This window comes from Oryctolagus cuniculus, chromosome 5 (assembly GCF_051225735.1).
Source record: "Oryctolagus cuniculus isolate XC-2025 breed Fujian yellow rabbit chromosome 5, ASM5122573v1, whole genome shotgun sequence".
Taxonomy (NCBI): Eukaryota; Metazoa; Chordata; class Mammalia; order Lagomorpha; family Leporidae; genus Oryctolagus; species Oryctolagus cuniculus.
The window spans coordinates 160,199,575-160,212,996 of record NC_142871.1 but is presented as its reverse complement, the minus strand read 5'-3'; the positions used below and the strand labels follow the sequence as shown (position 1 = coordinate 160,212,996).

At 48.9% G+C, this 13,422-nt stretch overlaps 1 protein-coding gene across 1 annotated transcript in view; it reads left to right on the top strand.

Moving 5' to 3' along the window:
* Positions 1–237: 237 nt before the first annotated feature.
* The window catches only part of GCNT2 (glucosaminyl (N-acetyl) transferase 2 (I blood group)), a 74,294-nt gene continuing 61,109 nt past the window's right edge, over positions 238–13,422 (top strand). The window contains exon 1 of the mRNA XM_008262376.5: positions 238–4,811. Coding sequence (XP_008260598.2) covers positions 3,893–4,811 — 919 coding nt within the window. The 5' untranslated portion in view covers positions 238–3,892. The remainder of the gene's footprint in view (positions 4,812–13,422) is intronic.

Below are 13,422 nucleotides of genomic sequence, written 5' to 3'. Positions count from 1 at the left end.
CCCCTTGATTATTTATCTTTTTTAAAGATTTATTTTTATTTATTTATTTATTTAAAGATTTATTCATTTATTTGAAAGTCAGAGTAAACATAGAAAGGAGAGGTAGAGAGAGAGAGAGAGGTCTTTCATCCGATGGTTCACTCCCCAACTGGCCACAACGGCCGGAGCTGCACCAATCCGAAGCCAGGAGCCAGGAGCCTCCTCCAGGTCCCTCATGTGGGTGCAGGGGCCCAAGCACTTGGGCCATCTTCCACTGCTTTCCCAGGCTATAGCAGAGAGCTGGATTGGAAGTGGAGCAGCCAGGTCTCAAACTGGCGCCCATATGGGATGCCTGTGCCTCAAGCCAGGGCGTTAACCCACAGTCTTGGCCCCTATTATTATTTTTTTTTATTTGAAAGCCAAAGTTACAGAGAGAGAGAGAGAGAGCGAGTGAACTTCCATCTGTTGGTTCATTCCTCAAATGGCCGCAATGGCCAGGGCTTGACCAGGCCAAAACCAGGAACCGCAGCTTCTTCTGGGTCTCCACACGGGTGGCAGGGACCCGAGTACTTGGACCATCATCCTCTGCCTTCCCAAATGCATTAGCAGGGAGCTGGATAGGAAGTGGAGCAGCTGGGACTCCAACAGGCACCCCATGAGGTGCAGGCATTGCACAGGGCAGCTCTACCCGCTACGCCACACTGCCGGCCCCTGATTTTTTTTCTTATTCATTGAGATCCTAAGTCCTTCATCATTTCAAATAAAGGATTCCACTTCAGCATCGAGCTGTGTTCTACATATCTTCCTAATTGGAAAAAAATCTTCATTAATATATGAGGGTACATTAAAAAGCTCATAAAAAAGTGGAATTAACAATGAGTATTTTGGTGCAAAAATATTTCAAGTCCATACATGTGAGGGCTCTTCAAAAAGTTCATGGAGAACAAGTATTATGCACAAACTATAAATGGATTTCAAATTGTTTGTATCAAACTCAACATATCTACAATACTATTTTTCACAATCGTTTTTTTCCTTTTTAAGATTTATTTATTTATTTGAAAGAGTTCAGAGAGAAGGAGAGACAAAGAGAGAAAGAAAGATCTTCCATCTGCTGCTTCCAAATGGCAGCAATAGCAAGAGCAGGGTGGTGACCCAGGCCAAGGCCGGGAGCCAGGAGCTCCATCCGGATCTCCCACGAGGGCGACAGGGGCCCACGTCCTTGGGCCATCTTCTGCTGATTTCCCAGGCCATTAGGAGGGAGCTGGTTTGGAAGTGGAGCAGCCAGGACTTGAACTGGCATCCATATGGGATGCTGGCATCACAGGTAACAGCTTAATGTGCTATGCCATGCCAGCCCCACCACAACTTTTTTTTTTTTTTTTTTGAGATTTATTTATTTATTTGAAAGAGTTACAGAGAGTCAGAGGTGGAGGGAGAGAGAGAAGCCAGCACTGCAGACTGGGGCTGTATTTGTACACAAAATCTGAATAAAGAGAAGGCCTTCAAGGGGTTGGTGTGCCTAGCCTGATTGATTGCCTTGGTCAGGAATAATTGCCTGGGGGCGGGGACAGGAGGCCTGTAACTGTCACTTTGTAAAAGGCAGGAAGGGAAGGCCGAACTGTGCAGGAGCAGAAAAGCTCACAGGGTCCGTTCTGGGCAAGCAGGTTGTGTGCCAGGCATATCAGGAAGGAGTGATAACGGGTAACAGACATCCTCCACCGGGATAAGCTACATTAAAAAAATTCTGGAGAGATTTTTTTAATACCAGCAACCGAGGGTGGGGAACATTGGTCCAAGGCTAGCCTACAGAGCTTCGAGGAAAACAGCTACATATGTCAGCACACAAACAATGCCGCTTGAAGTCCTGCACTGAATCCAGCAGTAGGATGGCTGTTCCTGATTTGGCTAAGGTCTGTCTTTCTTAACATAGTAGCATCCCTAATGTCTATCTTCGAAGCCTGCATAAATCTGAACCTGCATGATATCAAACTAATAACGTGAACCTATTGTGCTGCCCTGTTTAGCTTATGAATCTGTACTGTGCTTTCTCGCGTGGCAAATATTTCCATGTTCACCCTCAGTCACAAGGCTTTGCTGGAATCACTCTCTTGTTCAGAAATAGATAGGACAATCTGTTTATTCTTAAATGAATATTTTAGTAAAGTGTGTACATAATTTTTATAAATAAATAATTCATTCCTATTTTAAAGTGTCATTTGGAGAGAGAGGAGCTTGGGATTGAATTTCCCTCTGTTGGGAACTTGAGATCGGTCCCATTGTCACTCTGCTGCATCGAGAACGCTGGCAATCAGGTTGACCTGCTACACTTCCCTTTTCCACTTGACCTCAGAGTCCAGGGGGTGGGTTATGTAGTTTCTGTACGGTGGGGTGAGGGAGGGAGAAAGACGCACAAGCTGGGAAAGTGAGAAAATGGAAACAAGGAAAGCTAGCCGAAGGACAGCTACAGCGTGGCGGGAAATGGTGCGTCGCGGGGTTGGAGTGCGGGATGTCAGGACTCCTGGGGCACAGCTCTGGTTTTCCCACCCCGGTGAGAACAAAGGATCAGCATGTTGTCCCATCAGTTCCTTTAGGACCTGGGCAGAGACTTTTCAGAGAATGAGAGGAGGCCAGAAAAGCACATTCTTTCTCCAGGGGCGGGTTGAGGCTCTGGGTTACAAGTTCAGATAAATAACGAGGGGAAATGGGAGGCAACGGGTATTTAATGGTGCTTTAGAGGACATTTTAAGAGGATATTTAAAAAACGCATGAATCTAGATTGTATTAAACAATAGCAAATGGAAAAGTAAGTGGTTGGCCAGGAGAACCTTCTAAGTAAAAGAGCCTGAGCCTCCTTAGCCAAAACACTACTATATATGCAAACAGGGGAGAAAACAACACTCATTTCCCAGATGGTTGCTAGCTGAACCTGGTGGGAATAAAACACGTCTCTGAGCATTCAATTGTATTCTCTGGGTGGTTAAAAAAAAAAAAAAAAGCAGTACGGCCCCTAGATTCCTAATATGAAAATCATTTGTGCCGACTTCAGGTTCTTTCCAGTGTAGCTTTAAGGTCTCATTCAAATCAGGACCTGGAGCTCAGGGCTTGTTCCTTTGACCCCAACATCCTCAGACAAATACCATGGCCTTACAAAGTCAAGGGCCCAGGACCCCCTGCAATTTCAGGAGGGGGGTGCCTTGGTGGGGGGACTGGAACTCCTCTCCCTGGAAACATTTGTTTTAGAAAAGGGTGGGGAGGGGCCAGACAGCATTACAATGGAGCTGTGTGGGGGAGCTTCCTCTGACTCTAGACTGTGTCACTTGAGTCGTGTTTCATGAGACAGCATATTGCAGGACAGAGGCTGTCACATCGCGTGGGCTGGCCTGGAAGAGCCGAGAGGCCAGGCTGTGGATCACTGCCAGGAGCAACAGAGGGGGCGAGGGCGCAGCCTGCTACCCGGACTACAGGGAGAGGCACGCCTGCCCGAGCTCATCACTTCAACCTCGGCTTCCCGGGGCGGTAATAACAGGAGGGGGTGGAGGAGAGGGAGGAGGGAAAGAAGAGCGCTCTGAGAAACTAAAGCTGCAGGGGGCAGGAAAAAGAGAGTTTTTAGCGAAAGAGCTCTCGGATGCAAACGAGCCGGCGGAGGGAGGAGGCAAAGGCCGGGCTTAAGCAACCTGCCACTGGGATTTAAACAAAGGAAGTTTGGGAGAGGCAGAGCAGATTCTAACATCGGCGTGAGGAGGGTGAGCCCGCAGCTGGACTCGGGGTGAAGCTGAACAAAACCCCAGCATCTCCTTCAGGGTAGGAAGGACTGGAGTATGTGCCAAACTAAGAACTCGGAGGAAAAAGTCACGTTGGGAGAGGACTTAGGGTTCTGGAGGGAGTCTGCCATCCCGCCCCTCTGCGAGGCATGCCTTCCTCCGTGCGGTACCTGTTCCTCGTTTCCGTCTCTACCGTCTTCGTCTTCATCTTGTTCTATGTGTTCAGTTTCGGGGGCGAGCAGAGCGTCCAGAGGCTCAACGCCTCCGAGGCTTTGTTGCTGACTCAAGTTTGCACATCCTTTATCCACGGGAAAACACCTTTCCTGTGGAGGAGCAAACTCACGCTCTCCGAGAAGTCTTCCTGCAAGGACTACTTGGCCCACAGCCACTACATCACGGCGCCTCTATCCAAAGAAGAAGCCGAGTTTCCTTTGGCATATACCATGGTCATCCACCACAACTTCAACACGTTCGCAAGGCTCTTCCGGGCCATCTACATGCCCCAGAACGTCTACTGTGTCCATGTGGACGAAAAGGCGCCCGTCGAGTTTAAGGACGCTGTGCAGCAGCTACTGAGCTGCTTCCCCAACGCCTTCCTGGCTTCCAAGATGGAGCCAGTTGTCTACGGCGGGATCTCCAGGCTGCAGGCTGACCTGAACTGCATCAAAGATCTGCTGGCCTCGGAGAGTCCCTGGAAGTACGCCATCAACACCTGTGGGCAGGACTTCCCCCTGAAAACCAACAGGGAAATCGTCCAGTACCTGAAGGGGTTCAAAGGGAAGAACATCACCCCCGGGGTGCTGCCCCCCGCCCATGCCGTGGGTCGGACTAGATACGTGCACCGGGAGCACCTGGGCAAAGACCTTTCCTACGTGGTAAGAACGACAGCGCTGAAACCGCCACCCCCCCACAATCTCACCATTTACTTCGGCTCTGCCTATGTGGCACTCTCAAGAGAGTTTGCCGACTTTGTCCTGCATGACCCACGGGCTGTGGACCTGCTCCAGTGGTCCAAAGACACGTTCAGTCCTGATGAGCATTTCTGGGTGACGCTCAATAGGATTCCAGGTATGTGAGATTCCATGTTTCATGCAACGGAGATGCGTGCGTCTCACAGTCAGTCCTCCCGTAGCTACGGGTTCCGTAACAACCAACTGCAGGTGGAAAATTCTCAAAAACAAATTACGTCAGTACTGAACACAGGCGGACTTTTTTCCCTGTCATTTACTTTGTAAACAACCTAGCATGATAACTGTTTACATAGGCCTTCGGTAGTATTAAGTATTGTAAGTAATCTAGAGATGATTTAAAGTGTAGGAGAGCTTGTGCAGGCGTTATCTGTAAATACTACCCTACCTCTTTTCACTCAAGGGACTGGAGATTCTGCCTGGGGACCAAGAGTACCAAGGGTTGACTGTTTCTGAAAGGGCTGTCAAACCTCCCACTTTTTATTCGGAAGTAGAAAATGAAAATTCAACTATGAAGTTCTCACTCTAGCTCTTTCCCAATGCAAAATGCTGTTCTTCGTGCGCAAAACTTATACTAGCAGCTTTCTGTGACATTGCTTTGTGGTTTATCATGCTCTTTAGCATATATCATCTTTTCTTTTTTTCTCCCCCAAGATTTACTTGTTTCTTTGAAAGGCAGAGTTGCAGAGAGTGAGAAAGTGGGGGTGGGTATCTTCCATCCACTGGTTCACTCCTCAAATGGCTGCAGCAGCCAGGGCGGGGCCAGCTGGAACCAGAAGCCAGGAACTCAATCCAGGTCTCCCACATCGGTGGCAGGGGTCCAAGCACGTGGACCATCTTCCACTGCCTTCGAAGGTGCAATTAGCAAGGAGCCAGATTGGAAGCAGGGAAGCAAGGATTCGAAATGACACACCCCGAATATCTCACTTTATTCAATCTTCACCATAAGAGGTATTACTGTTCTTAGCCACACTGGTGTTTGTGCCCTGCCCCAGATTTGTCAAACTTGGTCTTATTCCTGGATTCTTGCCTTGGCCATCCTCCGCCTACCACAGACCTGCACAGCCTCTTCCTTATTAGCCAGCTCTCAGCTCTCAGAGGCTGCAGCTCTTACTTCCCCACCTTGCTGACTCACCAGTACACCACCCTGTTTTCTCTTTAAAGAGTTTGTACCATTTGGAATGATCAATGTACCCACTTCCATGGGTTTGTTCTTGGCCTCATCTGCACTAGCTCCATGGATTTGGGGTCATTTTCTAGCTTGTTAATTACTGTAGCCTCAATGCTTAGAACATGTAATAAATGCTCAGTAAATATATATTAGATTGGCCTGGCGTTATGGCATAGCTGGTTAACATGCTATCTGTGACACTGGTATCCCATATGAGGGCTGGTTCGATTCCCAGTTGTTCCACTTCCCATCCAGCTCCCTTGCTAATGCATCTGGGAAAAGCAGCAGAAGATGGCCCAAATGTTTGGGCCCCTGCCACCCGCTTGGGAGACCTGGTTGGAGTTCCTGGCTCCTGGTCCAGACCCGGCCACTGTGGCCATTTGGGGAGTGAACCAGCAGATGGAAGATCTCTGTCTCTGTGTCTCCCTCTCTCTCTGTAACTCTGCTTTTCAAATAAATAAAATAAATCTTTACATATGGATATCTGTTAGATGAATGACTATGCAAATGAATGGATGACAGGCATGAGGCTTTACTGTGGTGCACAGCTGTCTCCCGAAGACTCTGTGAGCTGAGAAATATTTGGACTCATACGTGTGTCAGATGACCTGTATAGAGTTTTCTTTAAAAGTGCATTTTACATCAGATAAATAATGAGATTCTAGGAGAAACTCTTATTTTTATCAAACTTTTCTCCTTGTATTCATGTACTGGATAGATTATTAATATATATGTACATATATATGTGTGTATATATATTTATATATAGACCATGACACGGTTTCTTTGGAAGGCAGCTGTGCTTTGGACTCAATGAGAAATATGACATGGATTGCTGATGAGGTAGATGACATTATTATAGCAGGAGAAAAGCCATCATTGTCCTGGTGCTTGGGGGCCTGCCAAGTTGGAGACACTGGTGGGTGCTCTCTGGCCTCAGGGCAGGGCCTGCTGGGTGGAAAACATGGCTGCCTTCCCTGTTTGGTCTCCTGATCCCAGGGGCACTGGCTGGTGAGCTGGCTGCCTCCTGTGCGGCACATTCTCCTTCTCGCCTCCCTCCCTCTCCGAACACCATCTTTCCACTTCCGGTCTGCCATTTCCATCACTGGCATTGGATCTGAGGGTATTAGGTACCGAGAAGCTGATGTCCATGTTGGCAGATTTATTTTTATTTATTTGAGAGAGAATTACAGAGAAAGGTAGAGACAGAGAGAGAGGTCTTCCATCTGCTGGTTCACTCCCCAGATGGCCACAACGGCTGGAGCTGCGCCGATCCGAAGCCAGGAGCCAGGAGCTTCTTCTGGGTCTCCCACACGAGTGCTGGGGCTCAAGGACTTGGGCCATCTTCCACTGCTCTCCCAGGCCACAGCAGAGAGCTGGATTGGAAGAGGAGCAGCCGGGACTAGAACCGCGCCCATATGGGATGCCGGTGCTTCAGGCCAGGGCGTTAACCCACTGCGCCACAGCGCAGGCCCCAGTCCCTTACTGTTTTTAGTGTTCCTTTGGAGTGGGTAAGCTTGGTGCTGGTTGCCTCATTGCTTAGGTGTTACTGTGTAAGATGAGGGCATTTGTAATTTAGCAAAGGTCTGGATTATCACTTTTCTTTTAAAAAAGATTTATTTATTACAGAGACAGAGCTAGAGATCTTCCATCCACTGGTTCATTCCCCATATGCCTACAACAGCCAGGGCTAGGCCAACCTGGAGCTAGGAGCCCGGACCTAAATCCAGGGCTCCCACGTGGTGGCAGGGGCCGGATAGTTGTGCTATCTGCTGCTGCTTTCCCAGGTGCATCAGCAGGAAGCTGGCTTCGGCAGCAGAGTCAGGACTGGAACCAGCACTCTGGAGTGGGACGCAAGTGTCCTAAATCATGGCTCAACCTGCTTCATGCTTCTTGCGTGTGTGTGTGTGTGTGTGTTTAAAGAAAAATATAGATTTGGTTTAGTATTAACTGACTGTGGCTATTTTGCCAGAAGTGTGGTCAGTTTTATCAATGTCAAATCAGTATAAGAGGCCGGTGCCGCGGCTCACTAGGCTAATCCTCCACCTGTGGCACCAGCACCCCGGGTTCTAGTCCTGGTCGGGGCGCCGGGTTCTAGTCCCAGTTGCTCCTCTTCCAGTCCAGCTCTCTGCTGTGGCCTGGGAATGCAGTGGAGGATGGCCCAAGTGCTTGGGCCCTGCACCAACATGGGAGACCAGGAGGAAGCACCTGGCTCCTGGCTTCGGATTCGTGCAGCACGCAGGCCGTAGCGGCCATTTGGGGGATGAACCAACGGAAGGAAGACCTTTCTCTCTGTCTCTATCTCTAAAACTAACTCTGCCTGTCAAAAAAAAAAAAATCAGTATAAGACAAATCTAAGAGAGAAGAATTCCCTTTATTTCCTTAGCCCCTCTTCCTCCTTCCTTCCCTAATCCAATAGTCAAGGCAGGGAGACCTGGGATGATACCCACTTGGGCCCAGGAGAGAAACCTGTTGTGCTGCAGATGTGTGGTGTGGCTCCCTCACAAGCAGGTCATTGAACCTCAGGCCTTCCCAGCCACACAGTGTGGGGCCCAACTAGGAAGATCTCCTTGGTTCCTACGTGCGCTGTTGTTGTTGTTGTTTTAAAATATTTATTTACTTATTTATTTGAAAGTCAGAGTTACAGAGAGAGAGAGAGGGAGAGACGGAGAGATAGATCTTCCATCTGCTGGTTCACTCCCCAGATGGCCTCAATGGCTAAGGCTGTGCCAGGCTGAAGCCAGGAGCTTCCTCTGGGTCACCAACATGGGTAGTCAGGGCCCGAGTACTAGGGCCATCTTCTGCTGCTTTTTCTGGGCCATTAGCAGGAAGCTGGATTGGAGGTGGAACAGCTGGGGCTTGAACCGGCACCCATATGGATTCCAGCATCACAGGCAGCAGCTTTACCCACTGTGCCACAATGCTGACCCAGCTACATGCACTTCGCTTTATAGAAGACACAATGCTCAGAACCCTGGAAAGATCTCACACACAGGTCCCAGATGCCTCAGAGCGAGAAAGGGGATGATGCTGTGACCCTGGAGTCGTGCCATTCAGCAGCTTGGCCAGCGCTTCAACTTCCTGGCAGGAGTTGGAGGTGGCAGCATCTCCCCATACAGAAAGCTGAGCGTGGCCCACAGCCGGTGTCTGTCCTGTTTGATTCTGCAGGAGACGTGTTTCAGGATAAGATGGGTTTTGCCTCCTTCCTTTCATAGATGCTGGGCAACTTCCTGTTTCAGGGAAAGCGGATGTCCTGCTCTGCCCCTAGGCAAGGCCTTTCTAACGGAATTAAAAGAAAGGAAACCGGCCGGCGCCGCAGCTCACTAGGCTAATCCCCCGCCTGTGGCGCCGGCATACCACCAGGTTCTAGTCCCAGGTGGGGCGCCAGATTCTCTCCCGGTTGCCCCTCTTCCAGGCCAGCTCTCTGCTGTGGTCCAGGAGTGGAGGATGGCCCAAGTGCTTGGGCCCTGCACCCCATGGGAGACCAGAGGAGGCACCTGGCTCCTGGTTTCAATCAGGGCTGTGCACCGGCTGCAGTGGCCATTGGAGGGTGAACCAACGGTAAAGGAAGCCCTTTCTCTCTGTCTCTCTCTCTCACTGTCCACTCTGCCTGTCAATAAAAAAAAAAAAAAAAAAAAAGGAAAAAAAAAAAGGAAACCATCACAGGCTGGGGCCCCCATCGTGATTCTGTCCTTCAAAGTCAGGGTGGAATCTAACCCCACACTGGACTAACTCCAGTTTTATGCTTGAGCATTCCTTGTGATTTAAGAATTGGGGTGTGCATCGGTTCTTCAGCACCAGAAGGTCTTTACTCCAATCAGCTTTTCTGCTTTTCTGTGCCATGCATGTTTTAAGGGGGAAAAACACTTACGTAAATATAGGTCAACATCTCTTACAAGCATGCAAGTGTAGGTTGTCTGTTCATTTCTTCCCTCAGTTACCTTCTCCTTGTCTCTGAAACACCCTCTGTTAAAGTGTGTGTGTGTGTGTGTGTGTGCGTGTGTGTAAGATTCACTTGTTTGAAAGCACAGTTACAGGGAGAGACAGAGAGATCTTCCCATCTGGTGGTTCACTCCCCAAATGGTCACAAAGGTTGGGCTGGGCTGATCAGAAGCCAGGAGTCCATCCGGGTCTCCCACATGGGTGGCAGGGGCCCACGTGCTTGGGCCATCTTCCACTGCCTTTCCAGGCACATTGGCAGACAGCTGCATTGGAAGTGGAGCAGCCAGCACTCTTTAGATGCTCAGATAGGAGATTCTGGCATCACAACTGTGCCACCACGCTGGCCACAATTTGTGAGTCTTTTAACACCTCCCACAGACATCAGGTTCCCCAAACACCCCCAAGAGTAACATGACCAGGAAAATGGCTAGTGTGCTAAGAATTAGGTAGTATCAGAGAACAAAATGATAATTGTGTACAATTTGGTGAGACTGAATAGTAAAGATGCCGTAGGGGGAGCACTAAATCATACAGTGTCACACTGATTTTTATTTTTTTTTCCATGTCATCTTTCTGGGGAGGGTGACTTCTCTTTTCAACACTGTGTTAAAAATGGTGCAGGGAGCAGGTGTTTGGCTCAGTGGTTAAGACACCGCGTAAGATATCACGTTCCCTATTGGAGTGCAGGTTCCAGTCCCAACTCCTCTGTCTCTGATCCAGCTTCCTGATGGTGTGCATCCTGGGAGGCGGCAGGTGATGGCTCAAATCACTGGGTCCCTGTCACCCACGTGGGAGACCAGGCTGTTGCAGCCATTGGGAGCTATCAGTCTATTTCATTAATAAAAATAAATGGTGACAAGGCATGCCAGAAAGAGCCCTTGTGGACTGCAGCCTCACACCCTCCTGGGGAGCCAGGCAGTGTGGCGGAGGTTCTGCTCTGTATCGCTCTCGGGCAGGTGCCGGAGAAACCTCCGGGCATGCGGATCTGGTAGCAGAAGCCTGCTACCTCACGTCCTGACTTCTGGGGCACCCCTCCGGCTCCTAATTCTCAGGTCTTTGTGAGTACTGCAGTGTGGCTAGATCTTTGTTTTGCATCTGCTGGAACCGTGGCTGGTCTCATTTTTCCACGGTCCATTCCCAAGGATACACTGTCTTGTCCCACCACAGGGCAGGGGGTGTGTCTGACTCTAAGGGAGAGGCCAGGCTGCTCCCTGCTTTGGCTTCAGCCCCTCTCTTCCCCCTCACTGCCTTCAGTTTGTTCCTTTGACTTGGCTCGCGCATTCCTCTGACCTTTCTCTTGTTTTGCTTCCATAAAAATGTTTTCGTTTACCTCTTTTCCTTTTTCCATTTTGTATATCTTTTTTTCTTCAGAGCTCCTTTGTCAAATAAATTATCTCAACCTCAAAAGGGACCACATGATGACATTTCCTCATTTTTAAATTCTAAAAATAGCATGTTTCCTATTTTGATTTATTTTGCTTTTTGAACTGTGCGTTTATTTGTATGTGCTCATTCTTTGGGAGGGTGTTATGACCTTTTAGGTTATGAATATCAGAAATTCAACTCAAAGTAGCTTTAAAAATACCAGAACTTACCAGCTTGCATAATTGAGATACCCGGGAGGCTCCAAATCAAGCTGAATTAAGAGTTGAAAGACAGGTGTTTGGGGCCACAGGTCACCCGCATCGCATACTGGAGTGCTAGGGTTTGAGTCCTGACTCTGCTTCCAATTCCAGCTTCCTGCTAATGCAGATCCTGGGAGGAAGCAAGCGATGGCTCAAGCACTTGGGTCAGTGCCACCCCCATGGGAGACCTGGATTGACTTTCTGGCTCCTGGCTTCAGCCTGGCCCATCTCTGGCCACTGCTGGCAACTGGGGCATGAACCAATGGATGGAAGATCTCTCTCTGTCTCTCCCTCTCTTGGACTTTCAAGTAAATATAAGAAAATAAATAAATAATTTTTGAAGGAGTTGAAAAAATGCATTAGGACTCTTTTTTTAAAAAAAATTATTTCAAAGGCAGAGTGACATATAGAAAGGGAGAGATACATTTGTGTGTATAGTTTAAATGACACAAAAAATACTGAATTACTTTGTTTTTACAGGCAGAGTTAGACAGTGAGAGAGAGAGAGAGAGAGACAGAGAGAAAGGTCTTCCTTTCTGTTGGTTCACCCCCCCAATGGCCGCTATGGCCTGTGCGCTGCGCGGATCTGAAGCCAGGAACCAGGTGCTTTCTCCTAGTCTCCCATGGGGTGCAGGGCCCAAGCACCTGGGCCATCCTCCACTGCACTCCCGGGCCACAGCAGAGAGCTGGACTGGAAGAGGAGCAGCTGGGACAGAATCCGGCGACCCAACCGGGACTAGAACCCAGGGTACCGGTGCCACAGGTGGAGGATTAGCCAAGTGAGCCGTGGCGCCGGCCCTGAATTACTTTTATGGAAAAGGCATGATCTCAAAAGCCATAACCTTTGTCCTCATAAACGTATTTTTTAAAATACTTATTTATTTGAAAGAGTGACAGGGAAAGAGAGGGAGAGACCTTCTGTCTACTGGTTCACTCTTCAAATGCTTGCAACAGCTGAGGCTGGACCAGGCTGCAGCCAATCCAGGTCTCCCGCGTGGGTGACAGAGATGTGGGTACCTGAGCCATCATCTGCTGCTTCCCAGGGTGTGCATTCTCAGGAAATTAGATTTTAAATGGAGCCCACACTCAAACCTGGGCACTCTGATATGGGATACAGACATCCCAAGCTGGGTCTTAGCTACCATGCAGAACACCAGGCACCAGATGAAAAGATTTAAGACTGAGATACATGACTTGCTCAAAGACAAATATTACATATACCTAGCAAGAAATTAGAACCAAGAGAAATACCCAGGGAAGGGAGAAGGAGCACTTCTGCTACATACTTATTTTAAATTGAACCTGTTTCACTAATTCTGAATTGTTGCAATAATCACAAGTATTCAGCAGATGAAACTTGACTAATCCTAAATCAATAATCCTATGGAAGAACTTACTCTTGTGTTCCATAGTTTATCCTGATTTTTACTCCATTTTTCCCTCAAATTTTCCCTTTTTCATGTGAGCAGAGATACAGGAAAATTGAAGGCAATCAAGGTATATTTAGCTTGGGCTTAGGGACTTTATCTGTTGAATTCTCATGAGAATCCTGTCCAGTGTGTACTTAAAGCCATGGTTTGCAGTCCTTGGGAAAGGGCTTAAAGGGGCTGGGTGATGTGCCTTGCACCCAAAGCAGGGAGCCCAGCCGAGCGCAGGCACCTGGAACTGAGCTCCCCATTGTGCATCCTTGGATTCAGCAGTCAGAGCCGCTGGCTGGGTTCTCGCCCCTCACCTCTGCTGACTGGCAGTCCCTGTGGTGTAGAGTTAGGGGCTGAGACTCTGGAGTTGAAATCCCGGCCCTGCCATGACCAGCCACGTGTGTGGCCCCATCCTCCGTCTGCGACAGCATGGACCCAGCGCCAGGGTCTCCTGTTTGGGGTACCAGCTCTGCCACAGTCACGCTGTGTGACCTTGGGCAAGTTACCAAACTTTTTCCCATTTGTAGAAGGGGGAAAAGAATCCATCAAATATAA